At 37.3% G+C, this 25,362-nt stretch overlaps 2 protein-coding genes across 5 annotated transcripts; one reads left to right on the top strand and one right to left on the bottom strand.

Moving 5' to 3' along the window:
• The first annotated feature begins 485 nt into the window (after positions 1–485).
• Positions 486–14,418, top strand: LOC132059660 (RNA pseudouridine synthase 5). 4 transcript variants are annotated; one of them, XM_059452348.1, is made up of 14 exons: positions 488–741; positions 827–884; positions 972–999; positions 1,080–1,126; positions 1,216–1,306; positions 3,429–3,597; positions 4,521–4,605; positions 11,426–11,510; positions 11,666–11,741; positions 11,874–11,941; positions 12,057–12,126; positions 12,967–13,045; positions 13,416–13,509; positions 13,761–14,135. In XM_059452348.1, the coding sequence occupies exons 1-14, from the start codon at positions 642–644 to the stop codon at positions 13,800–13,802; spliced, it is 1,092 nt and encodes a 363-aa protein (XP_059308331.1). In that variant the 5' UTR covers positions 488–641; the 3' UTR covers positions 13,803–14,135. The 4 variants fall into 4 exon arrangements, with proteins under 4 accessions (XP_059308333.1, XP_059308331.1, XP_059308332.1 ...); XM_059452347.1 differs by having other exon boundaries at positions 493–741; positions 14,085–14,418; XM_059452350.1 differs by lacking the exon at positions 12,967–13,045 and having other exon boundaries at positions 486–741.
• A 415-nt stretch (positions 14,419–14,833) lies between these two features.
• Positions 14,834–24,683, bottom strand: LOC132059659 (uncharacterized). The gene is made up of 4 exons (XM_059452346.1): positions 24,077–24,683; positions 22,664–23,488; positions 20,246–21,445; positions 14,834–17,911 (listed from the first exon to the last, which is right to left on the bottom strand). Exons 1-4 carry the CDS (start codon positions 24,237–24,239, stop codon positions 15,087–15,089), a joined length of 5,013 nt encoding a protein of 1,670 aa, XP_059308329.1. The 5' UTR covers positions 24,240–24,683; the 3' UTR covers positions 14,834–15,086.
• Positions 24,684–25,362: the final 679 nt, after the last annotated feature.

The following is a 25,362-nucleotide window of genomic DNA, read 5'->3' as shown; positions in this document are numbered from 1 at the left end:
AAAACACTGAACAAAGTGTAAAGGGAAGTGAATTTTTCAACTTTTTTTTTGAAAGATTGAAGTATTTGTGCATGTAATATGTTACTCTACATCTTAAATAAGTTTAGGACAAAACGGTTAGATTAAACATGTCATCATTCATTGTTTAGTCATACCACAGCGTGTGAAGTTCACGTGATATATTTTTCTTATAGGTTATTCATAAGAAATTTAATAAATACGCATTAAATGATATTAGATCGTTTAATAGGTATAAGCCTCATATGAAGTGTGTACATATAAATTTGGCTATTGAAACATGATATTCTCAAAAACTTTCTGTAAAATGAAAACAGCGAGAGCTTTTATGCTATATATACATTTGAAAATAAAAAGAAAGTCTATAATAAGAAAATGTTTTTTTTTTAACTTTCAAGTACTTTTGTACATATAACATGTTAGAAGTCTTTAGAAAACATTAAACTGCTTTTGAATAACATGATGCAACAAAAACAATATGACAAGTATTGAATACTTTTTAAAAGCAATTGCAAATTTAATTTTTAATATTAAGCACGGGCCAAACGGGTAATTTGTTAATTTGTTAACGATATGATAATTTGTTAACAATCGGTGTTTGGGGAAATTAACCCCGGTTAGGAATGTCGAAAAAAGCAGAAGTTGCGGCCTATTTTGGAGTGCCATGGCCAACACTTAATGACGGATTAACCTACCATGATATTGTCCGACCCACCGATGCTGGTCTCTATTTACATAAATTAAACTCATTTTTCTCCACACACTCTTTTTTTTTTTGTTAATTGTAGACTTTTTGAAAAATTTATAGGTCTTACACTGATAAAATTCTACTTTAGAAAGTACAAAAATTCAGCTCCTTTACTAGGGTAAGCTTATCAACTTTTGTGCAAATCTTTTTTTTTTTTTTTTTTTTTTTTTTTTGAAGATTCAGATATTAATTAACTGTTGAGCAGTTGGTTGCAGAGAATTCAAAATAAGCAGGTTACTTCATCCAGGAAATGGTTTAATGCACATGGGAGTATTTTGAGATTATGAAGCTTGGTCATGTTTAATTGTTGCAGATAACAGTTGATGGTAAAGTTGTTACCTTACCAGATACTGAACTCAGGTCAATTTTGTAATTTTTTTGTTTTTGCAAGATTTAGCCTGCAAATGTTGTGTGATTCAATATGTGAAGTGTAGTTTTTGGATGTGCAGGGCAGGTGCTGAATTAGTATACCATCGCCTTCCTTGGAGAGAACCTGATGCACCTTACTTGTTACAAGTACTATTTGAAGATGACCACTTGGTAAATTAAATTGGAAGTTATCTTTTGTTGTATGACTTATTAATGTGATAGAGGAAAACTGGGAAATTAAAGAGGAAAAATCAATGTCTACACATCTTGATGATGTCTTAGAGAGGACTAGACTTGCGTACACAGGTGATCGATCAATGGAAAAATTAAAGATACCTAGATGGATATTGGGCTTGAGCAATTCAAATGCCTACATGAAAAAGAAATGATGACTTTTTTTTTTTGACACCGCATGGTGTCCGGGCTAGCTTGTGCGCACCTCGACTAGATCCACAGGATACCTGCCACCTCCCACCAGCAACAGGTATCTGGTAATTATGTCCACCAAGGCCAGACAAATGGGAAGAAATGACCTAATGTTTTTGTCTTTGTTGGGTTTGGTCCTCAGACCTGGTGGTTCTCAATCCACTTCATTGACCACTAAGCCACACCCTTGGGTGCAAAAATGATGACATTTATACCCAAAAGTAAAAGATTGAAATCTCTGTACTAGCTCCATCCTTCCCAAAATAAATAAATAAATAAATAATAATAAATAAGATAAGATAAAGCCAGTTTCCTTGTATTTGTGATAAAATACCTGCTAGCTAACCATATTGTCAAGAGGTTTTCTAAGAAAACTTGGTTTAACAGGCAAAACTTAAAGAAACCACATTGGTAGATTCTGTGGTTCTCAAACTTTATTGCTATTCTTTTTATCTTCTGCAAAATCTTGTTAAGTGATGTGATCACTTGACTAAAGGGGAATTTATCACTGAGCTTTGGAAGTTTATGTCTCACATTACCTTACTTTGCTTCTTTGGGAGAAGTTATAAACTCATAGGTAGGTGGTCGACTAGCATAAAACTAGTCAAGATGTTATCATAACCTTATGTTTACACCGGTGATCTACTTTGCGTCTAAACTTGTTTATCCTAGTTATAGATAAGCTAACCAATGGTATATAAGATGGATGTCTGTAGTGCTCACTATTCACAAACAATATTTGAAACGAATGAAAGGGTCAATCAAAAGTTTGAATTATGATTTATGGAGAAACATTCTAGATAGCAAGAGTTTTAGGATAAGTAGAAGTTAGAATATATGCACCTCTAGGTTTTTGGTATAAGAAGAATGAAGTTTATCTGAAATTAGATGGGATTACGGCGTCTACATGCAAACAATTCAGAAGTCTAGGTTTAGCCTTTTAGGGGAATGTAAGCTATAGGACGACCGTGAGACAACAGTGTTATATGGGAGTGAATGTGGGGTGTCTCAAGTCTAACATATCCATAAGATGAGTATCGTAGAAATGCAAATGTTAAGATGGATACGCGATCATACAGCATTAGAAAAAATTACAAATAATTATGTCCAACAGAAGGTGCAAGTAGCTCAAGCCTTTGGTTATATATCCTACGTAGACCTCCAAATATATAAGTTCATATACTATACACTAAGACGACCAAAAGTGTTAAAATGAAACAAGGTAGACCTAAAATCAAACAGAGGGACATTCTCTTAATAGACCTACAATCCCTTCACATCCATTTGGACTTAACAAGGAAAAACAACAAAATGGAAGCAAAGTACCCATATGAAATACAAACTGTTTGGAAATAAAGGCTTAGTCGTCGTTGTTACACTTACATTAAGATCAGTGTTCACCTGGAATCCTTTTAGTTTGGTTAGAGATTTGTGTGTCAGTGTAAAGATAAATGTGAGATTTAGAGAATCTGTAGGTTGAGTGTTCCTAATTTCTCTATAGACAAATTCCAGTAGGGGAATAAAATAGGCCCAAATGAATGGAATGGATATAAAGGATCTATACAGTGACACTACTTGTTAGGAATTGAGGCATAGTTGTCGTAAACTCATAGATCTTTCTACAGGCCCAATTCTGATATTGAATGAAAATTTTAAGAAGTTAAAATAAAGAAGCCATGCAGTTGGAAACCTTATGAGTGGATACATAAAGAGAATGGAGTGTTTATATGTATGCATCTATATATATATATATATATATATATACAAGTGAAAGAAAGAGCATAATGTAGCATAGCTAGTAGAGAATTTTTCACACTATCCTATATGGGCCAAAGGTACATTCATATTATGTATTCTCACTTTTCAGATTGTCGTAAATAAACCTTCCGGTTTGCAAGTTCTTCCTGGAGGGTCGTACCAGCAGCGGACCGTCTTGACACAACTCCAGTGGCATGCGTGCAAGCTGACAACCACTTCATCAGGTTGTCAAAAAGCACATCCAGTCCCAGTTCATCGTCTAGGAAGGGGTACATCAGGTGAGTTATCAAGGGCACGTCTGTACATGAGTTTTTGCTCCAAGTACACTGATAGAACAAGGAATGAATTTGTGCTCTGAGTACAATATGAAAGATGGGTAATCTTTCATTTAATGTCATGTCCTTTATTTAGAAAGAACAGAATTACATAAACCTGTCATAAATTGTAGTAGAGATTTTTTAATTTGAATTAGTAAACAAAATTACTACATGTAAGTATAATAAAATTTAAAACTGCAGCTATCTTTCACCTCCATCCTGCAAAGAAAACAGAAACACAACCAATCCTGGACAACATTGAATTGAAGTGATAATGATATGGTTATTGTAATATTTTGATGAATAAGTATGAATATATTGATTTCCAGCAACAAGAGAATGCCGGTAGGTTTGTGTAATTGTTTTTTTTTTTTTTCCTTAAATGTTCGTTCAATGTGACAATTTGTTTCATGATTGTTGAATTATCAACTGCACTCTTCTATTTTTACATATCTGAAAATTAGTATTCCAGTCCATCTTAGAAAAAACTTTTCATGGTATTCTGCATATAAATTCCCAACAGGTGGAGCTTTAATCGTGCTGTCAGGGAAACCCATTATTCTTGCCTAGTTTTAGTCGTAATCAGCAAAAATCTGTTTCACCAGTCGTAATCAGCAAAAATCTGTTTCACCATTTTACTTTTCAATAAATGTGAATTTTATCATCCCTTTTCTTATTAGGATCTGACAGTAGTCTAATCATGATGTTATTTCCGAGATCTAGTAACCGTACAAAGTCGAGTCGTCATGCAACAGAATTTTTATTTGAACTATTGACACTTTGTAACACTAAAAACATTCTTGTAACAGTCTTTTGTTCCTTTTTTTGTTCTTCTGAAATCAAGCAATAAAGAACATTCTTGAATCTTTTGTGGAATGTTCCAGGAATACTGCTCTGTGCAAAAACAAAGCCTGGTAAATCTCGCCTTGCAGCATATTTTGCTGAGGGGACGTCAGTTGTTGAAGACAAGTATGTTGAATTTGCTTCACCACTTAGACATGCCATAATTTTCAGTACATACTTATGTTGCTATTTTTTTTTTTTATGAAGTAAGATGATTTCATTAAAAGCATCAAGAAGATGCAGATGTAGAAAAGAGTGAGCTCAGAGGACAAAAGTCAGCTATACAAACTAAACAAAAAGTTGGCTAAAATTAAAGAGCTGACGAAGTCCAAAAGATTTACAGGGCAGTTGATAGGTGCTAAATTCGGCCAACTATATAACGAAAAAAGACATCTAGCTTTGAGGATAGAAGTAGGAGTTGATAGCCCATCAAAACATCTTGGATTCCTCATGCATGAGGGGATCATTTGCCAGACTTTACTGATGGGCTGTCAACTTGCCAAAGAGACCAGCTTTAAAAAGCATCCTTGATGCTGTGTGGCATGACCCAACTTAGACCAAAGATAGCAAAAAACCTACACCAAATGTCTGTTGCAATGGGGCATTGAAGAAAAAGGTGCTTGTTTAGATTCAGAATATAGTAGACACATATAACATCTGTTGGCCAGCTGAAACTTTCTTCTATTGAGCTTTTCTTGGGTTAAGCATGGTTCATTCAGGGCTATGCAACTGAAACAGGAAACCTTTGTAGGCAGTTTAGTCTTCTATATAACTTTCCAAGGCCATCTGTCAATGATTTCATTTGTTGAGCATAGATGAGTTTTTTTTCTTTTGATAAGGTAAGTATTTTATTAACAAATGGGGACATCCCCGTATACAAGCCGTATACCAAAAGAAGATGAGTATAAGCTGCTTTTACAGAATAGAGACCATTTTTGGAGTTTCCCCACCTTATACTGTCAGCTATATTTTCCATTACAGAGAAGCGTTGTAATTTGGCAAGTAGAGTTAGAAGCTCTGGAAACTCCCAGTCCTGCATGTGCCTCCTGAATAGAATGAGCCAGCTAGTGTCTTGCCAATACTGAGAGATAGTGGAGTCTTGATTTTGGGCTGTCTGATAGAGGCTAGGAAAATCTAACATAATGGAGCCTTCCAACTGTTTATCTTTCCAGAAATCATTAAGAGCATCACTATGATAATACAATATTAGCAGCTTACTGGCTGTGTTCGAGTGTCAGACACTGATGCGTCATCTTGTTAATGATATTAATTTTCTGAAAAAGGTTTGCTAATTTAGTGTGCAAAATCCTCTCTTTTTGAGGAGCGGGAAGGTGTGTAAAATTCTCTCTTGATTGGAGAAAATTGTGGAATTATATGCTATCTACATGTAACACTTTCCAATCTCAAGATGATAGTATGTTTTTTTTTTCCATAGATGAGGAGTGGATATTTAAAAGGTAACGCACCCCAACTTCTAAAACACTTGTTAGTCATTATGTAGAAGTATGATGGGATGTCATAAGTTCTTTTTCTTTGAGAATGTAGGTTGTGTCAAAATATACTATGGGTAGTAAGTCATTTTGTTTGTATTTTATCAACGAGACCGATGATTTCCTTTGCATAAAACCTTCGAGATGCAAAGAATAGAATCTCGAAGAGTATGGACAATCCCGGCTTTACTGAAAAACTTACTAACCTTCGAGATGCAAAGTATAGAATCTCAAAGGTTATGGACAATCTTAGCTATACTGAAAAACTTACTATCTGTTGAATTATGACATAAAATCCTAGTCTACCTAGGTCCTGCAAGTTTTGGCTCTTTTAGGTGATGAAAGATTTAGACTTATCAAAAAACAAAAAGGTGATGAAAGATTTAGGAGTTGTAAATTGTGCATTGTAGTCTACTAAAACTTTTAAGAAGTAATATAATTTTTGTTTGGCATTGAAAGTTCCTGCATATAAGATGTATGTATGCCAAAAGGCAGAAAATCGTCATAGAAAAAGATGCATATGTACAAATAACATGCAATAATCTAACATCATCCCGGAAAGATCCTTCTGCAACTTCTTCTTTGACCTATCCCCAACTGGATGTTAACACCTCCACAGAGGCCCCCTCAGCGTTAAACGCTTCCCCTGCTATTAAATGTTGTGGTAATAGAAAAATTCCTCTTTTTCACGCCTTGAATTTCTAACGTTCTCTCTTCTCATTGTATTAAAATCACAGCCTTCCGCCTAGCCATAATCAAGCCCATCTTAGTGATGTCCCTTTAACCTGGAATACTCATCCTCTCATATTCTATGAGTGATCTTGATCTCCATGTGAAATACACCCTCCTCCCCCTACTCTTTTTTCTTCTTCAGGTGTGAATTAAAGAGCTTTTGAGGGTCTTTTATCTCGTCACATTTTTTGCATTCGACCTTCTGAACCTACTCCTCTTCTTGTTGCTTGCATCCTCCATTCTTGGTCGATATCATTAAATAAATGTATTGCCTCCCTTTAAACCCTTGTGATACCTGCGAAGTTTTGTAGAACTCTAATAATTGTTTCCCTCCCACTCATTCTTGTCCTCCTTTACCACTCATCTAACTCCCTCTTTTCACTTACTTTTGTCTCCGAAGTCTCAAAGTATCCCCTATCCCCTCCTCTCCCTCATGGCTGATACATTTCTCCTTTTCCCCGAACAACGTTCCTTAATTGAGTTATGGTTCCCCTAATGTTGTTGCATTGATCATGCGGTAGCAACACCATTGCCTATTTGTCCTTATACAAAGGATTTTGGGTTTTGCTCACTGTAGCCCATAGTTGTTGGCATAGCTAAGCAACTGCTACTGTCGTCTTCCTTCTTTAGCAACCTCCATCTTCCCACTATTCTAAACTTCATCCTCATAAAGTGAGTAATATAATTTGTTAATATAATTAGTTTTACAAAGGGAAAAACTTGGCCTAAAAACTAGTTTTGTTACACTTTTATATATACACACACACACACACACACACCCTCCTTAACAATTGGAGCTTCAATCTATCCCCACTTCTCATTCTCTCTCTTGATTTCCAATACTAATCATGTATATGAACAGAGCAAAATATAACAAACCACTTGACTCGACATACCAATAGCACTTATGAATTAATAATGCATATAAACAAAGCAAATAGCATTACCATTTTCAACGTTGAAGCTTAAGTTCTTCGTATTCAACCAAGGACACATAGCAACGACTGAGCATGCCAAAAGGGAGAAAATGTTTTTTCTGTACATAAAAAGGTTGAAATCTACACTGTAAATTTGATAATGATAGATACTAAAATAGTCAATATTAGAAAAAGAGAAAAAATACGAACAAAAAACATGGAATGCTGGAGAAGAACTGGCTGCCTGCTTGATCTCTTTTCCTGCAGGTACCAGTGAAGGAAACTTTGGGTGATACTAGGAAGAGGAAAATGAATGAGGGCTTTTTGGTCAAATGACAAAACAGTCCCTGTATTTAATGTGTTGATAAGAAATAGTATGGGTATTTAAACAACAGCAACAACATACCCAGTGTAATCCCACAAGTAAGAGTATTTAAAGAAATAAAAAAATGGGGAAATTGGTGGCTATGGTGGACAATTTGGAAAGAGAGGAATTCAAGGTGTTTTGAGGACATCAGTAATGAAGCACAAAAGATCAAACTGAACTGCATTAGACTTTTTTGTTTTTGGTGTAAGCAGATATATCCAGAGGATACTGAGTCCATTGTAGATATTCTAGGATCTTGTTAGAATGTTGGATCAGTTGTTTTCTTTTGCCTGATGTAAATATGGTTTTCAGGACAACCCATGTGCTGGTTTAGTCTATACATACAACTGTTACCTTCTCAAAAAAAAAAATGGGGAGATTGCTGACCAACTACCTTCATGTAGTAGATTAGCAAAACCCTATATCTATATACACACATACATTCATGTATACATATACATGAACACACATATATATGACACCCCTTGTTTTCTCTCCTATTCAACCCCGCTAGTTATGATTTCCTCAAGATTCGACATCAAAAGCAACATTTTCAATCTTCCTTGACTGGCTAGTGTAGGATGTCTTCTCTACCATCTCCACCGTCTTTCCGTTAGCCTCGTGCATTACAGACATTTGAGGCTTTAACTGGGCGAATACTAAAACATTGTCTAGGATGGTAAACCCGACATCATCTTTTCAAGCTTCCTCAATCAGCTAGTTTCCATTGACTTCATCTTCTCTGGCACCTCTATCAGTTGCATTCTTCATTACAACATTTGCAGCTTTGTTTGGTCAAGCGGAACACTTTGTTCATGGGTCCACAGTCCATTTCTTTATCAGAAGTTAAATTCGGACATGCTGCAACATTGCTAAACATCCGATTGTCCAAATTCTTCGGTTTGTCATTAGGCTTCAGAGACAAGCCCTTGTTTAAAGGCCTATAGCAGTTCGGGAATTGTCTCCCTAATTGGAGTTCTAGAGAGAAAACTCAGCTTACTCTATACTAATACAAGGGTCAATTGTTTAGTGATTAAGTGTTTGAGTATCTTGGTGTTTTAGTTCTACCATTCACTGTTTCTTATCAGTACCATTCACTTATCAACCTTATACTTCCATTAATTGTTTCCAACATACTGAGGTTAATTTGTTTCTTTATTTTCTTTTATTTGGACAATATTGTGTAGGCCAAAATGCTTTTTGCTTTAAATTTCAGTTTGACTATTCTAGCGATGTGTAAAGAGATTTGTCAATTAAAACTTCTAGATGTAAAGATTGTGTTATATGAATAAAGAACACAATGAGAACGATATCCAAAATTCAAAAAAGAAGTTTTTGAGAATTTTCTGCACTAAATTTTTACAACTGAAAGGTTTCTATATTAATTAAGCATTTCTGCAGTAGATAATGATAAAATATCTTCTTCTTTTTTTCCTTTCCCAATTTACTCTAGCTATGATTATGCTGTTTCGTTTCCTTTTTTTCTTTCTTTGGGGATGATTAGCTCAATATCTACTACTCCCTCCTTCCCAATATAAGTGTCTTAGTTTGACTAGGCACGGAGTTTAAGAAATAAATAGAGGCTTTTGAATCTTGTGGTCCTATATTAAAGATGTGTATAATGTACTAAAGTGTCCTTTGAATCTTGTGGTTATAAACTTGTCATGTAGGATGTTTGAATTGTCAATTTATTAAATATAGATAGAAAGAGGCACTCTTTTTGGAACAGACCAAAAAGGAAAGTGAGACACTTAAATTGGGATGGACGGAGTATTTAAGAAGGTAACTCAGGTCTTTGAGAGCAGTTGTAAGTGATGGAGTAAGAAAAGATATATTAATAAATAGAAAGATGCCTCGTTGAAGTAAGATTACTATATTCCTTCCTGATGCAGATTACAATGCGTTCTTTATTTGTTTGGAACTCTTACTAGCTTCATTCATCCATACATCCTTCCATATGTAAAATTTAAATAGGAAGTTGGTAATTTAAACATCCAAACTTTCTACATAAATATGTGGGTATAAAATATTCCAGACTTAGTTCTCACAAGCAGCAACTTATGTTACCCACTCAATCAGTCCCAATCACACCAATGGTTGGAGAGCTCTCACCTCAAAGTCAGTTAAGCTCTTCAGTTTGTTCTGTTTACAACAATATATCCGTTCTCTGAAATTTGAACCTTTTTTTTTTTGAAACTGGTAATTTTGTATTCCTCAGCATTAAGGGTATGCTGGCCACCTCCAAAAATTTACATTTTACTGAAAGAGAAATACTTACAGTAATCCTAAAAAGTCCACTAACTGAACTTCCTCTTCTACATATTGTTCTTTACACCAAAAACTTAATGAAGTAAAGACCTTCCATTGGATCTTCTGCAATGAACTTTCTCTGCCTTTAAAAATTCTGTCATTTCTTTCCTTCCAAATGAAAATTTGAACCTTTTTAGTAGACTTGATTTGCTGTCAGGTGAGAACAAGATTGTCTTTCAACCTTTACCAGACTTTGTAAAGGTGATAGAAACAAATGATTTTGGGTTTCGATCGAATCTTCAACTCTTACGTTTTGACTAAGTATTCTCTATTTTATCCTGGTAACTCTCTTACCCATCAACATCACTTCATAGAACACACTGTTGAGGCTATTAGAGAAGTCTCTGAAAAGTATGAACTTGTTCAATGCATAGGATATTATAGGTCATCTGGTCCCCTTAAATATCTTCCTCTCTATTTTAGTTTTTCTTGATACTTTCTAGAATGCAATCAAGTTGGGTGCTAGTATGTCCCCTTACAAGTTACATGGTATCCACTTATGGAAGCTTGAAATTCTGAAGTCAAATTCACTACAATCTAAACATTAAGTTCTATGATTACGCAGTTTCCCATCCTTACTAAATCATGCCCGGTCCATTTATAAACCCCCAAAAGGAGGGAAAACCAAGTTCTTACAGATTAAGAGCAGTGAGACCAGTATGAAGGACTTTATTTGTTTTACCAATGTAGGAAGACTTTCTTTTTCCTATATCCCACTTGCAGTTCACCTTTACATTTACATGCTTATTGACTTATTATGTCATACAATGAAGATAGCTGATGGTTGGTTAGTAAAAGACAAAAAGTCAGGCGTTAGGTCCAAACTTCACGTTCTGTTGCATTCATCCTGTACAATAGCTTCTTAACTTTTGATATTTTAATCTTCTGAAGAAATGCAGTTATTAAAGAAAAACGAAATCCTAATCTGAAGAGGGTGAACTCTATTTTAACACTTTTTTGGAATGGCACTTGTGGAACTCCTACTAAAGCCTTGAGGAAAATTCAGAAACATCACTTACTTCTTGAAAGTTGTGCCCCTTCCTGTACTTTTCTGCTATAACACATATTTTGTCTTGTAAAAAATTCATGTGGATCATTTTGTTAACGATGGTTGAACTTTACTTGTATAGATACACCAACTCAGAGTGCAATACAATGAGGAAGATTTGCAAGATATATCGAGCGCTAGTAAGTGGTGTGATGGCTATGGATGAGGTAATATCATAGCATTATTCTCCCTCTCATTGTCCCCCCTTTTTCCTCCTATGCATGTTCCCACCTCTGTTTGGTTTCAACTTTTCTGTTGGAGTGTATTCTACGGCAGTCAATCCATCAGGTTACTGGAATTTAAAAGTAACTTTGACTGATAGGTTGTCATCAAGCAACCAATTGGTACAATTAAATACCCTGGAGTTGCTAAAGGGCTGTATGTTGCTTCTCCTTCAGGTTTTCAAATTATTTATTTTAGGCAAACATTTCCTGGATTAATTTTTTTAAAAGATTCCTTCAGTTGTTTTCATTCATGCAGTGCTTCAAAGGACACTATTGTTGGCTTAATTATCTGATCCTTTTTTATAGGGAAGCCAGCTCTGAGCAGCGTTCGCGTTCTTGATAGAGATTTGGAGAACAACTGCACATTGGTTCAGGTATTTGATGTCAAAGACATAAGAAATTTAATGTTATAGACACCTTCCTTGCCCTACCCTTAAGCAGGAGAAGGAACCTGTATTTTCTTTCCTTAATTTTGTAAATTGTTAACAGGTTGAAATTCAATCTGGAAGGCCACACCAAATCCGCATCCACCTCTCTTTCATTGGACATCCGCTAATTGGTAAATATGAAATTTTATAATCCATCCTCCCCCCTTATAAAAGAACAAATTTAAGCATAGAAGTAGACATATCAGTTTGGGTCTTCTAAAAGAAACACTCACGAAAGAAAAAAGAAACACGAAGTTCATCAACTTCAGACGACCAGCCATATATTGAACAGCACATCGACATTGGATGGTGCATTGCAAACATTTGTCGTTCTTACTTCTATGAAACCATATCAGTAAGTATCTACCTAAGTGCCTGAGTCTGAGCCTGTGGACTATGCATCTGCTTTGTTACAGAAACGTCAATGACCTCTCCGATGAAGTCGATATGAGGCCCTCTACGACATAAATATGTTATTGGAACTGTGGAGCATTGGAATGTGTTGCCTCCTCTAGGTTATAGCCAATCAAAAATGATTTTAGTTATCAAATATTGATATCTAAATGCAGGTTTAGACACTTGTTCCATTGACAAACACTTGCAAGTAGAAAAAGGAGCAGTTAGTTTTCCTTACTGTATCATCCATTATGTAATTTCCTCACCAAACATCTAGTGTTCAGGTTTTGTTACCGAGTATGCTCCCCTGTACTATGTGATCAATCCAAGGCTAAGAATTGTTATCCCTGAGTTAATTTGTTCAAGCTGAACTTCTAGGTAACAATCCTACTGGCCTTCAATAGACCTGCAGGGTCTGTTGAAAGAGATTGGTTCTGGATATGATGTGTATACCTTATCAAACTAAGCAACCACAATTGATTAATTTTTGTTATGTAGTATTACAGACTTCTATTGCCCAGCAGCTCTTCTGTTAGTTCCTTTTATGATTTATAAGAAATTGTATATCTTACCAGGTGATCCTCTTTATGTATCTGGCGGGCAACCAAAGTGCTTTCATCCTGAATTAATGGGTGAAAGTTTTGAGAAAGATGGGTATGAAACTGGACTTTTATTTGCCTGGTATTCGTTTTAATTAGATGGCCCCTCGGCCAGACATCTTTTGTTTCCATAGTAACTGGTTAGTTTGCTATCTAGATTAACCTGCTTCGACAGCTTTGGTACCTCTTTCATGACAATTATAGGCAACAAGTTCACAGATTCCTTAATTGTTTATACATGCTGCCTATCTTGGACTAAATAAAGCTTATCCTTCATGTTAATTGCGAAGATATTCATATCGCTTAAAATTGAAACAGAAAGTAGCTGAATGTTTATTCTATCTAATCACTTTAAACAAGAACAATTAGCTTTTTCTGCTGCCAATAGCATGATCTGATTTTAGTTGGCTTTACTTTCTTATTAGCGGCTATCAAAGACCTGAGAATCCGGTTCCTGGGGACTGTGGATATAACTTGCATGCGCATCAAATAGTTCTTATTCACCCCATCATAAACGAGGTTAGTTGTTTTTCTAATATTGTTTTAGAAGCCAGTAATTTTGATGTTACCGATCAAAGAAAAATCAGTAATTTCAACGCTACATTTGCATATTTTACATGCCAAGCAATTCTATCTTTAATCATTTGCGTTTTACATCGCTGAATCAAGAGGAATATTTAACTGAGATGCTTGTTTTGATGGAACAGTCTTGCCAACAGTGTAAACTGTTAGATTACTTTATCGCTATTATGACTCCATACTTTTATCAGGTAGCAGCACTGACTTTGCCAAATGGGATCTTACTACCTTGAGTGTGATGTTTAAGGCTGGATGGGTCTTAACTCCACAAACCTTAAGCATGTACTCATCAATTCCTTTGGTCTGACTGTGGAACTAGATTGATTGAATATTGGGTTGAAAAAGCCGGGCTTTCAATGCTTCAGATTTGGGCTGGGACATCTTCAGTTTTGGCTAATAGACAAAGAGGATCATCTCTGACAATTGCATTGTTTTTTTAAACATTAAAACAAGGCTGCTTTCCTAGACATCTCAATTCAAAGTAAACTTGTTGACAGTAGCTCTTCATCTTGCAGCTTATCAAAATTACAGCACCTCTTCCTGCTTTCCTTCAAACACAAGAAGAACGCAAGGCAAACCAGCCAAACTCCAGCTAGAAGAAGAATATTCAATGCCTCAGCTTGTGCCGTCAGCTAGGTAGTCAAGCTCATACTACTTCCGGGACGGCTGATTTCCGACGAAGTAGAAGCATTATTTAATGATTCAAGTTATGGTACATTGTCTCAACTTTCTTTGTTGGTATTATGTAACTTATAAGCTCGTTTTCTTTTTCTTGGTCAAAAAATTCTGGAAAAAAGAAGAGATGGTGATTTTAATATATAAACAGGAACAGAAAAAACTTAGTGGCAATCTTTACGGCATATCCTGGGGCAGATATTTTATGGGCGGCCTGTGAGAACGATTATGACCATCACATCAGTCATTACGGGCCAACCCAGAAATAAAAGTCACTTTAGAAGTTAGAGGTGAGGTGGGACCTGGGCCCCCGTATTTTATTCTAATCAATTGTTAAAGAGGCCAGCTGTCAATAACTGATATCTATCCAAATGCACATGATCATTGGAAGTGAAAAGGGTCCACTACGTATGCTTATCAAACAGATATCCAGACCAAATCCTACCTTGTAACTCCTTGCATTTAGAAATATAACCACACCAAACGAGCCACATAACAAAATTAACAAGCACTAATAATATGAAAAAATCAGAAGAAACTGCAAAGAAAAACAAGGGGGCAGAAACATGGAAAAGATCAAAATGCGAAATGGTAATGAACTTCTTCCACCTCCCAAACTCTTGATAAATTATTGCTGCATTTTCCATCAAATACAACAAATACAAAGCTACTGGCAAATAAATATTACAGACACCTAGAATCCTGTAACCAAAAAGACGGTAACAACTGTAACCATCTACTGCCCTATGGTTTCCTGGATTAAACTTACAAAAACTATTGTACATGGTGGCAAAAAGAGAATTGCCAAGGAGGCCATCCACTGTGGCCTCCCTTGCGATCAACTACCTGCTGACGTCCCCTTTACTTCTCCAAGAATCATCCTCTCTGATGATGCTTGCCGCCTGCCCACTAAATTGTTCAGCTTTCGCATAATGCATTTTGATGGCAGCCACCGGATCTGAGACACCAGTACACTGCAGAACCCCTCCTCTTCCAACAACCACCCCCCTCGCTTGTTGCGGCATACCAGCCACCACATCGAACCCATTTCTTCTTTGCATCTCAGAGAACGCCTCTTGCCTCTGTTTCATCTCTATAGTAAAAGGCTGCACATCTCGATTTCTGTACACTTGATAATCTGCTGCTGCTACTCCATTACTTACATCTCTTGTTGGAAACACAGGGACACCGTTCAAACTCCGTTCGGCGCTCTTCACAACCCCATGCAAAGTAGGCTGCTCTATTTTGGTGGAAGGTATTGCATAATTACCAAATGCAGCAGGATATTTTGCCAACAGGATAGCAGAGTCGGGCAACGCAGAAAACCCTGTCTGTATTCTATTCCCGTCCCAAAAACCAAAACTTCTCACTGGATGATTCTCTGAACCCAGGAAGTTATTTCGTTCAAATTTGGAAGTGGCTGAATTCCCATCTAAACTATGACTTGCACTAAAGGAATTGCTACCAACTTTCAACTGCTGATTGCTACCATCACTCTGCTGTGCATTGGAACTGGGATTTGCTTGAGGGCATGGTTTACTGAGAATCTGTCCGAACAATTTCACATCACCATTCCTACAAGGTTTCTTCACATTTGATGAACTACCTCCTGTCTGTTCTCGGTTAGGAATCAGAGGATCAGAAACAGAACCACCACCACGATTTGTACCATTGCACTTCTGGAGAAAGCAACCAGTTGCAGAAAACTTATCTAATTGTAGATTCCTACCCACCACCTTCTGGAATTCTTGCAAGGCAGCTGATGTTCTGCAGCCAGGATCCCCACTCTTCGTGAGAGCTGACTCCCCCAATGAATAACTGTCAAGAATCTGGCAGACCTGGGCTAACCGTGAAGTGCTCGGCAAGGGCTGTTCAGCTGACTGAGTAGCATTCTCACACTGCTTATCACTAACATTCTCAAGTTCCAGTTCTGATAATCTATCAGCAGTAGAAGCTTGAGGCATCTGTTTCCTCTGAACTGAGATATTGCTTTCCAAGTAATTGACACCTGGCTTACACTCAGAGTCAGATTCCAAAAGAGTCATATTCTGGGATCCATTCAGAGGACACAATCCCCCTTCCCTAGCAGCAGCAAGACGAGAATTACTCCCAGACAACACCATATCGGGCTTTCTATCTTCCAAAGAGCAGTTTGACCTACTTACTTCAGCTATTTCTGTTTTTCTATCTTTCAAATCCTGTTCAGGCGAAGAGACTACTCCCTTGATTTCTTCCCTTAAATGCTTGGCAGAAACTTCACTGGGACATGGCATGTCAGACAGGCCAACACCTTCCCGAGGAACTGGAACCATATTCTCATCCCCATGACCATTTCCAATACAAGCACCAAACTGCATCTCACAGTCCCTAATGACTTCCACCTCTTGATTATCTACAGGACAGTTTACCTGAACTGAATTCTTTGACATAAGTTCAGTATCAACAGAATCCAGTTCTCCAGCTCCATCTTTGTCATCAGAGCTGGTAAAATCGGGCTTTGAGATCTCCCCCTTCATACATAAATCAGATACCTCTTCCAACATCAAACTTGATTTTTCATTACACAACAGCTTAGTCTCCATAACGCAAGCATCAGGATCACTTCCACCATTAACATCCTGCCTCACCAAATTGCCAGGTCCAGGAAGAATCTTATCTAATCCAAGACACTTCCTAGCCTTGCTAAAGAAGATCTTGCACTGATCACGGGATCTCGTTCCAACACGTCTTGAGACCATAACAAAATCTTTGCCATAAGCTGACACAGCCTGGATGAAAGTTGATTTCTCTTCATCTGTCCAATCAGTAGGATCCATCTCCCCGCAGCTCTCATCTGAACAGGTTTCATCATCAACACTCTGGATAACCTCTGGAGTCAGAGGCAATCTGGTCGACAAACCCACTTTCTGGTGCTTCCATTCCTGGTTTCCTTCTCCGGGATCAACTGAACTTGTAATGCAAGAACTCATAGCTTCTGATGATAAGGAACCACAGATACCAGCCAAAACATCAGCAGCCACTGTTTCTCTTTCACTATGACATACATCAAGACTGTTTGACCTCTCCAACTCATTAAGTCTGGACGTCCTATACTCAGTGACCATTCGAACAGTGTACTTTGACGTACCCTTTTGCTGAATTTCAATACTATCCTCCACATTAGCTGCAATTGCTGATGCAGCACCTAAGATATCGAGAGAAACAGAATTAGCCTCGCGGTTCCATCTTTTCCCAGAAGAAGCAACAAGGTAAGTATTTGCAGAACAAACTTTTGCTTGTTTAGAATAATCTGGTTTGCTCCTTGTTCTCTCAAAACAATCTGATTTGTGATTCTTGTAATAGAACTCTATGCAATCAGCAATTGTCTTATGATCAAAAAAAGAAGCTATCTTCCTGAAGTCTTTCCCAAAGGTAGCAAGCTTGTCAATAAAAATTTCTCTCTCCTTAGATGTCCATGGATTGATCAGACTCCTTTCTTTCTCGGCGGCACAGGGATCTTCCACGAGACTATTCTTTGAAATGAACCTTGACATCGTCCTCTCCTTCTGATCTAAAATTAAAGCAGGCATCCTTAATGTGTTCCTGTAGACCTTTGCCCCAAGTTCCGAGAGCAGCCTGCTTGCAAAGTTCAATAGTTCTGATGAGGGTACCAGACTTAAGTTTCCAACTGCATTGGCAAAGAACATTTTTCCAAATCAGTATTGCAAAGACGACGACATTAAGGCAAATGAAGACACTAGGGATGCTAAAGCCAAAGAAGAAAAGGATCAAAACAGCAGCACACATATTTACAGAGTTAGGATGCAGATATCAAGGAAGTACCAACTATTTTAAATGAAGGGTATCCAAGCCGGTGCATATGGGATCTCTGACACTGTGTATAGTTGGGATTTAAAACTGGATTCTTCAGGTTGTTACTTCTATGCCTGTTGCCACTACTACACCCCAACCAGTCAGCCTACCCCAGTCATCCCTTTGGGACCAATATTAAAGAGCTAGTTTAATTAGAAACAAACAACTTACAAATAATCACGAACACAAATAACCATCTTACATTCCTTCTCTTTAGTACTACTGACCTTCCTACAACGTAAGAAACAAAAAAAATTCCAGAAAGGGGTATTGCAGACATCTAAATTCCGAAAAAATGCACTATTAATATGCATTCCAAACTCATCCTTCACGAAATCTATTGCAAGCGTCTCCATCAAATTGAAGAAGTACCTCGCTTATATTAGACATGATTAAAAGTAGGATATTTCTGATTTAACAGAATTCACAGGTATATTCAAATCAAAGGAAGTTGCACCCGACACCATCCAACTTGGACACCATAGGTGATCATGTGCCATCCTCTACCCTAGTAAGTATAAATTAGTCATGCAGCAGTCAGCAAACTGAGACCGGACTCAATAAGCCGTTGAAAAGCAAACTGCCAGGAGTAACAAAACAAAGGTCTCCCAAGGCTGAACTTCCCTCTCAGTAGAGAGGGCTTACAGCAAAAGTAAAGCTAGTTTTTAATTGAAGCTAGACTACACGAACCATATTTAGTATAAAACAGCCCTTACGTAATTCTGAAGTTTTAAGAATGTCAGAACAAGAAGAATTAAATTTGATGCACAAAAAACTACAAATTGAACCCTAATTCTTGCTACAATGTGGTACACTCGGTTCAGACTGCTTTAGATTTACATATAGTGACTCTATGACATGCTGAAATTATTGTCAGATGAAATTTGACCAAGTTTCTGTAAGCTTAATTGTAAATCACATATACAAGTAAATCATCATGGCAAAAGAATATTTCATTAAGATGAAATTCCCAGTCCCTCCAGATTTAGGTGCCGTTTGGCCATAAAAATTATTCACTTTTTTCCGGAAATTTTTTTCACTTTTTTTACTTTTGGGCGTTTGGCCATAAATATTCGGAATGCAACTTGAAGTTGGATTCCAGAATACCAAAAACAAGAAAAACTTGTTTTTCAAATTTTTTTCACTTTTTTACAACACATTTCACCAAAAACTACAATTTCAAAAACTATGGCCAAACACAACTCCAACTTCAAAAATTCCAACAAAAGTGTATTTGTTTTTGGTATCTATGGCCAAACGCCTACTTAATCTCTCTAACCACCCCCAAGAAGATTGAAGCCCCAAGGATTAAACAAGATCTCTGACTTACCAATAAAACCAGTAAACATTTTTTGTGTTTGTGTTTGTTTTTTGTGGTGGTGTGTTTTTGAAAGGGGGGGGGGGGGGGGGTTGGTTCAGACCTCCAAAATGTAAAGAGATAATTAAAAAAAAAAAAAAAAAAAAGCATATTAAAAAAAATCAAATTCCCCATTACCAATTGACAAATAAACCTTCCAAATCAAAGAACGAAATTGTAGTAAATGTTAGTCAGAAATTCTACACAAAATTCCAACAACTGGTACATGCACAGAATATAGGAGACTGAAAATTGAAGCAGAAACTCAATCTATATTATAAAAATAGAGTTTAACTCATGAGGACCAATGCCATGACATTAAAAAACCCAGAGACATGGCACGAAAGTCTCTCCCCCACCCCCTCGTTAGTATGAGCTATAACTATGACTACTCCACAGGCTATGAACAACAAACTGAGTTCACGTCGTTCCAAATCATCAGGGCCAGAACCAATATACCGCTCACCTGTGATTCACAAACTTTGGATCACAATGTTAAATACTGTACCCAAAGCTTTAACAGAAGTATCACAAACACAAAATTCAGCTCAATATATAGTGGAACCAACTTGAGGTAAGAAGAGTGTAAAGCTGCAGAACAGGACCAAAATATCCAGATCTTGAAACTTCTTCCATTTTGGTATTTCACAATTTAAATCTATAAAAGGATAGTGTCACACCAAACAATACACACTCATAAAATAGCAACTAAGCTAATTGTGAGCTATGTTAAGAGAAGGGAAAAAGAGCACGAAGGTTAATGGTACAGAGAAGATAAAGGAAATAACTAACCAGTAGAAATCCGTGAACGAACTGTAGAACGGTGTTTTTGATGTCCTATATGCACAGGCCGCAGGCTCAAGTCAAACTTTTTCTGAGTTTTTGCACGTAACTTCCGTGCAGAAAGCATGCGAATATCTTCCTTCCAAAGGTACTGATGTACCCTAAACTTTAGGGCAATTATCTTCTCTTTGAAGTGTTGAAACTGCTTCCTCTTAGCAAATCTTTCCTTAACCGCAGGATCAACTTGCAACGAAGAGCCCCTGATTGCTCTTGAAAAATCAAAACTACATTTGCTGGCAGGCAGTAGGTTGTTAAATACTTCAAATGCTCTCTGTGCAGAATCTTTGTTGGCAGCTAATATCAAATTATATAAAGCATCTTCTCCACAACTCAAACTGCCATCAGAAGCGGCGTGAGAATAACTGGCAGTTGGCTGGGAGGTCTCCCCGCAAGCAAGTGTGTCCCTTGCTTTTTCCTCGTTGAAGCTGCACAGTCTTACATCTGAAATTCTAGACTTAGCTTTTTCCTCAGTGAAACTGCATATCTTGACATTCAATCTTCTAGACTTACTGTCATCTGAAATCAACATTCCACCATGTATCATGGCATCAACAGGTGCCACATCTTTCTCTGAGGGCAATTCAACAAACTTTGAAGTTGCACTACCAGGGCTATCAATGTCCTCAACTTTCACCTCAGTCTGCTCATTTTCATGTATATTAGCCCCTTCCTCTCCAATAAAATCGTCAGGTATATCAACTAGCAAAGGAGCAGGTCTAGAAGCTATATTAGAAGTAGTGCCTTGATCTTCATGAGAATTAGCGTTGCAATCCTTTGGTGGAGAACACGAAGCAGATGGAACAAGCTGAGTATTTTCAGGTCCAGAGTTCAATGTCTTCAGTTCATTCTCAAGTGAATCAATCTCAGCTTCAGTTTTTTCTAGGGCCTTAGTAATATCACTCTTCCACACTAGCAACTTGTTAGCTGCAGTTGATCTCATAAAACCAGAGTCCACAGAATTTGGGTCCTCTGATTGTAGCAATTCATTGATTGAAGAGTTCAAATGGGAGATTTTAGCAAGATCCCAATTCTCTAAGTTAAAACCTGATCCCTCAGAGTAATACTGGGAGACAACACTGGGTGAGCCACATAAATTACCAACATCCTGATCAATGTTTGTTGCCTTGACTAGTTGTTTATCCTCAAGACCTGTTATTAACATAGCATGGACAAAAAACGTGAATTAGATGCTACTCCTCTGAGCCAAGCACAAACAAAGTGTGAATGATTTTTTTTTTCTTAATCTCTTATACCTAAAAGGGTTGAATTGTCTAACTATCCGGGTGTTAAAACTGCAAACCCATAATTTCAGACCAACCCACTTAAAAAGAAAAGACAGGGACAGCGAGAAATAAAAAGCAACGATATGTCTATTGACAAGATGAAGAATATTTTTCTCTGCTCAATGCCGTCAATGGAAAGATATTCCTAGGATTCTGCTACAAAACCACAATACAAATAGGAAACATAGATAATCAAATACATGTCTTGTTCCTTCAGCAAACCAAAGGATGGAGCAATAAGAGCTCTATCTCTTTCTTGAACAATTGGAAGTACTACGAAAACTCCACAAAGAGAGCATCAAAACTTTCAAGACAGGGATATGCAGCAGCTATGATACAAAATATATGCTCCCACACCAAAAAGATGTTACTCCCTCCGTCCCAATTTAAATGACATTGTTTACTTTTTTGTCAGACCCCAAAAGAATGACACCTTTCTATATTTAGTAACAATTCAACATTAAGTTTACCTTTTTACCCTTAATGAAAGGGTTTCTAGCCACACAAATTTCAAGTCTTACTTAATTTCTTAAACTTTCTGCCCAGTCAAACACCCTCATATACAATGGAACAAGGGGGGGGGGGGGGAGTATATAAGTTACTGAGCCACTTCATGTATTGGGTCAGCAAAGAAGCCAAAAAGAACAGAAAGAGCTTAAGAGTGTCGATCACTAGATACTGGAATTTGTTGAATAGGATCACATCAAGTAAAATAAATATATGATTTTTCAGTTACTGGCGAATTTTGTGAAACTTGCTATTTAATGAATCCTAAAGGTAAGTGTGTTACATATAATGCCTGCAATCGCTAAAGTTCGACGATTCAAATCAGAAATCCATGATCTTCACCCAAGCTAATTAAAATTTGAAAATAGGGATATTACACTTGCATTGAACTACATAAGCATTTTCCATAACCAAAATTTTTTATCATTCAAATTCAGTCCAAAAACTGCCCCAGTTGCTAGAAGACATACAGACCAAAGAAAATGCCAAGTACAGCTCCTGACAGTTCAGACTCTTTAACACAAACAACTACTTTGGATAAAGCATAATTTCCAGCAAAATAACTTGAGAATAATACCTGGTGAAGAACTACAAGCAACTGACGAAGGTGTGGCAGGAGAGGGGCAATCCGGAAAAACAGCAAGTCTTGGGCTTTTATCCAGCAGGTTCATCAAGGGCTGAGAATGACCAGGTTCCACACTATCACCAGAGATAGAAGCTCCCCCCTTAACAACACCACTATCCTCAGGACCAGGTTCAACTTTCTTCTTCTCATACTTGGCCAGTCCTTCTCCCCAACCCAGGCGCGGCTTCTTCCTGGAAGTTGTCTCTTGAGAAGGGGCAGCAGAAGTTACACAAGCCGTTGCATCCACTATTTGCACAGCTTTCGACTTTCCAAGTTGCTGCAATTCGGGCTTTGTTGTCTCATTAGAATCCACTCCCATGCTTTTCGAGCTACCAGAATGACTTAACGATCCCCTTGACGATAAACTTCCAGAGCGAGCCCATTTCAGTGGCCTCCATTCCATCGACCCCAGCGAGGTCTCCCTCTCAAATCTTTGTCCGGTGCTTGCCGTTCCATTAAAACTAGCACTCTTATTGTTCTGGTCTCTAGAGTGAGATTGATCACATGTGTTAGGGACCATAGTAACATCATTTGTAGCATCATTCTGTCTTGCAGAAGCACTGGGGGATGCAGCAGCTTCCCAAGAGTGACCGCCGCCTCTCCAATCCCTCTGACCAAAAGACCTATTTTCCTTGCCGCTGCTATTATTCCTGCCGTACTTTCCACCATCTCCACGAGACTGCCGACAACTCTCATCTTCATTCGAACGAGAAGGCATGAAACCCCCATGTCCAGGTTCTTCAGGATACATGTGCCAATTACCCTGCTTACCATGACCTTCAGCAGAAAAAATTCAAACCCCCCAAAAAAATAAGATGACCAAAAAAGCAGCAAAAAATACCAACAGATAGAAATAAAATAAAAACGGAATTTAGAAGAAAAAACGGATTCTAATGAATTTTTAAACTCTAAAAAACTATAGAGTGACAGATAGATAAAAACAAGAAAATCACAGATCTAGAGAGGTATAAAGAGAAAAATCAACCCCCAAAAGTAAGCTTTAGGCACCAGATCAGCCCTAGATACAAGCTCTGACCTCCCCACCCACCCCAAGTCATATACCCTAGAAACCCAAGAACTTTTTAAGAGGAAGTTAATATAGATCCAACAATGAAGAAGCTAACAACGAACCCATAAAATTGTTATTTAGTTACCTACTTTCAGCCCCAAAAACCATAAGACCCACGAGTTTCTAGATCGAGCAATTTGTTACAAAAACGATAAATTGACCATTTTTGGAATAGCCAAAACAAGGGTGTCAAGATACCCGAAAAGGGGTGTCAAGATACCCAAAAAAAGGGGGGGCGTGAAAATACTGAAAACCCTAAATAAAGGGAAGCAGAAAAAAGGAGATATAAAACATACCAGTGGTCGGGGCGGCTCTAGAGCGATAATCAGGAAGCCAGCGAGAAGATGCGTAGTGGTGGTGAGGTGTAGGCTCCCTCCACCTGGGCCCACTCAACACTTCTGTCCGATCCTGCTGCTGCTTCCTCTCCTTCCGATCCCACGGCAATGGCTCTGGCGGCATCTATTCTACCTTCTCTTTTATCACTATAAAGCATCACACAACCCCGACCAAAATCTAACCAAACCCCACAAAAACAAAAAATTTGTTGGATCCTAAAATTACCCACAACTGCACCAAACCCCTTGGCACAACCACCAAAAAAAAAAAAAAAAAAACTAGGGTTAGGGTTTCCCAAAAATAAAAATCAATAAAAGAAAAACTAATACTACTATTGGTTTCTTCTTCCTTGATTCTTGCTGTGTTCTTATTATTCTGCTTCTGCGTGATGGATTCTTCAACGGAGAATCAGAGAGAAAAACAAACGAAAAGGGGGAAGAGAGAGTGTGTTTGTGTTGTTGATGATAAGGGACAAAAGAAAAAAGAGGCAACCAAGAGAGAGAAGAGAGGGAAACAAGAATAGGATTTTTAATTTATTTCCTTTTTATTTTTTCAATCTCTTTTGATTTTTGATTTTTGATGAGATAAGAGAGAGAGAGATAGAGAGCGGAACGTATGCGGATCTCAACCCACTTATTATGCCACATTTCATTCGTCTTTTGCATCCGCTCATATTTCATTATTATATTTATATATTTATTATTTATTTTTATTGCTACTAGAATTTATTTTATTTTACTAACTACATGCGCGCATTTATTATTTCATTTCCTTTTTTTTAAAAAAAAAAAACAACTTGGGAAATCGAAATTAATCAACTATTCGCGGTTCTGTATGTCTACCACCTTGGTTTAGTACTTTTTACTTTGTGTCCATTTTTGCATGTACAAGTATGCCCTTATCTCTATTGATTATTTACAATGAATGTTATTCAAGACCTTGACAAAACTAATAAATGCACCAATGGATTTTGTACCCTTTTCCTTTTTTCTTCTTTTGATTAAGTTAACGGGGAATGGTTAAAAGAGATAGTTACTACTGTTTACACCGAATTTAGGTAACAATTGAATTTATAAGTGAGTTATAGAATATGTGAATAAACTTTAATTTATTTTGGGTGAATGTGGAATATATGTGGATTCGTATGCTATAATATATATGTGTATATGTGTTAATGCCTTGAATAAATATGTTGATGTTGACGATTAAGCTAAGTTGTATTGAATGAATAGGCAAAGCTAAGAAC

This window comes from Lycium ferocissimum, chromosome 6 (genome assembly GCF_029784015.1).
Source record: "Lycium ferocissimum isolate CSIRO_LF1 chromosome 6, AGI_CSIRO_Lferr_CH_V1, whole genome shotgun sequence".
Classification (NCBI taxonomy): Eukaryota; Viridiplantae; Streptophyta; class Magnoliopsida; order Solanales; family Solanaceae; genus Lycium; species Lycium ferocissimum.
The sequence above is the reverse complement of the archived record's forward strand: the minus strand, read 5'-3'. Positions and strand labels throughout refer to the sequence as shown.

Excerpts from the sequence above, each read along its gene's own strand:
- LOC132059660 (XM_059452347.1), top strand. The coding sequence starts at position 642 with ATGTCGAAAAAAGCAGAAGTTGCGGCCTATTTTGGAGTGCCATGGCCA. Across the intron at positions 3,598-4,520 it reads TCTAGGAAGGGGTACATCAG|GAATACTGCTCTGTGCAAAA; the intron begins GTGAGTTATCAA and ends GGAATGTTCCAG. Across the intron at positions 11,511-11,665 it reads GTGTGATGGCTATGGATGAG|GTTGTCATCAAGCAACCAAT; the intron begins GTAATATCATAG and ends TTTGACTGATAG.
- LOC132059659 (XM_059452346.1), bottom strand. The coding sequence starts at position 24,239 with ATGCCGCCAGAGCCATTGCCGTGGGATCGGAAGGAGAGGAAGCAGCAG. Across the intron at positions 23,489-24,076 it reads TAGAGCCGCCCCGACCACTG|GTCATGGTAAGCAGGGTAAT; the intron begins GTATGTTTTATA and ends TTTCTGCTGAAG. Across the intron at positions 21,446-22,663 it reads TGCTTGTAGTTCTTCACCAG|GTCTTGAGGATAAACAACTA; the intron begins GTATTATTCTCA and ends TGTTAATAACAG.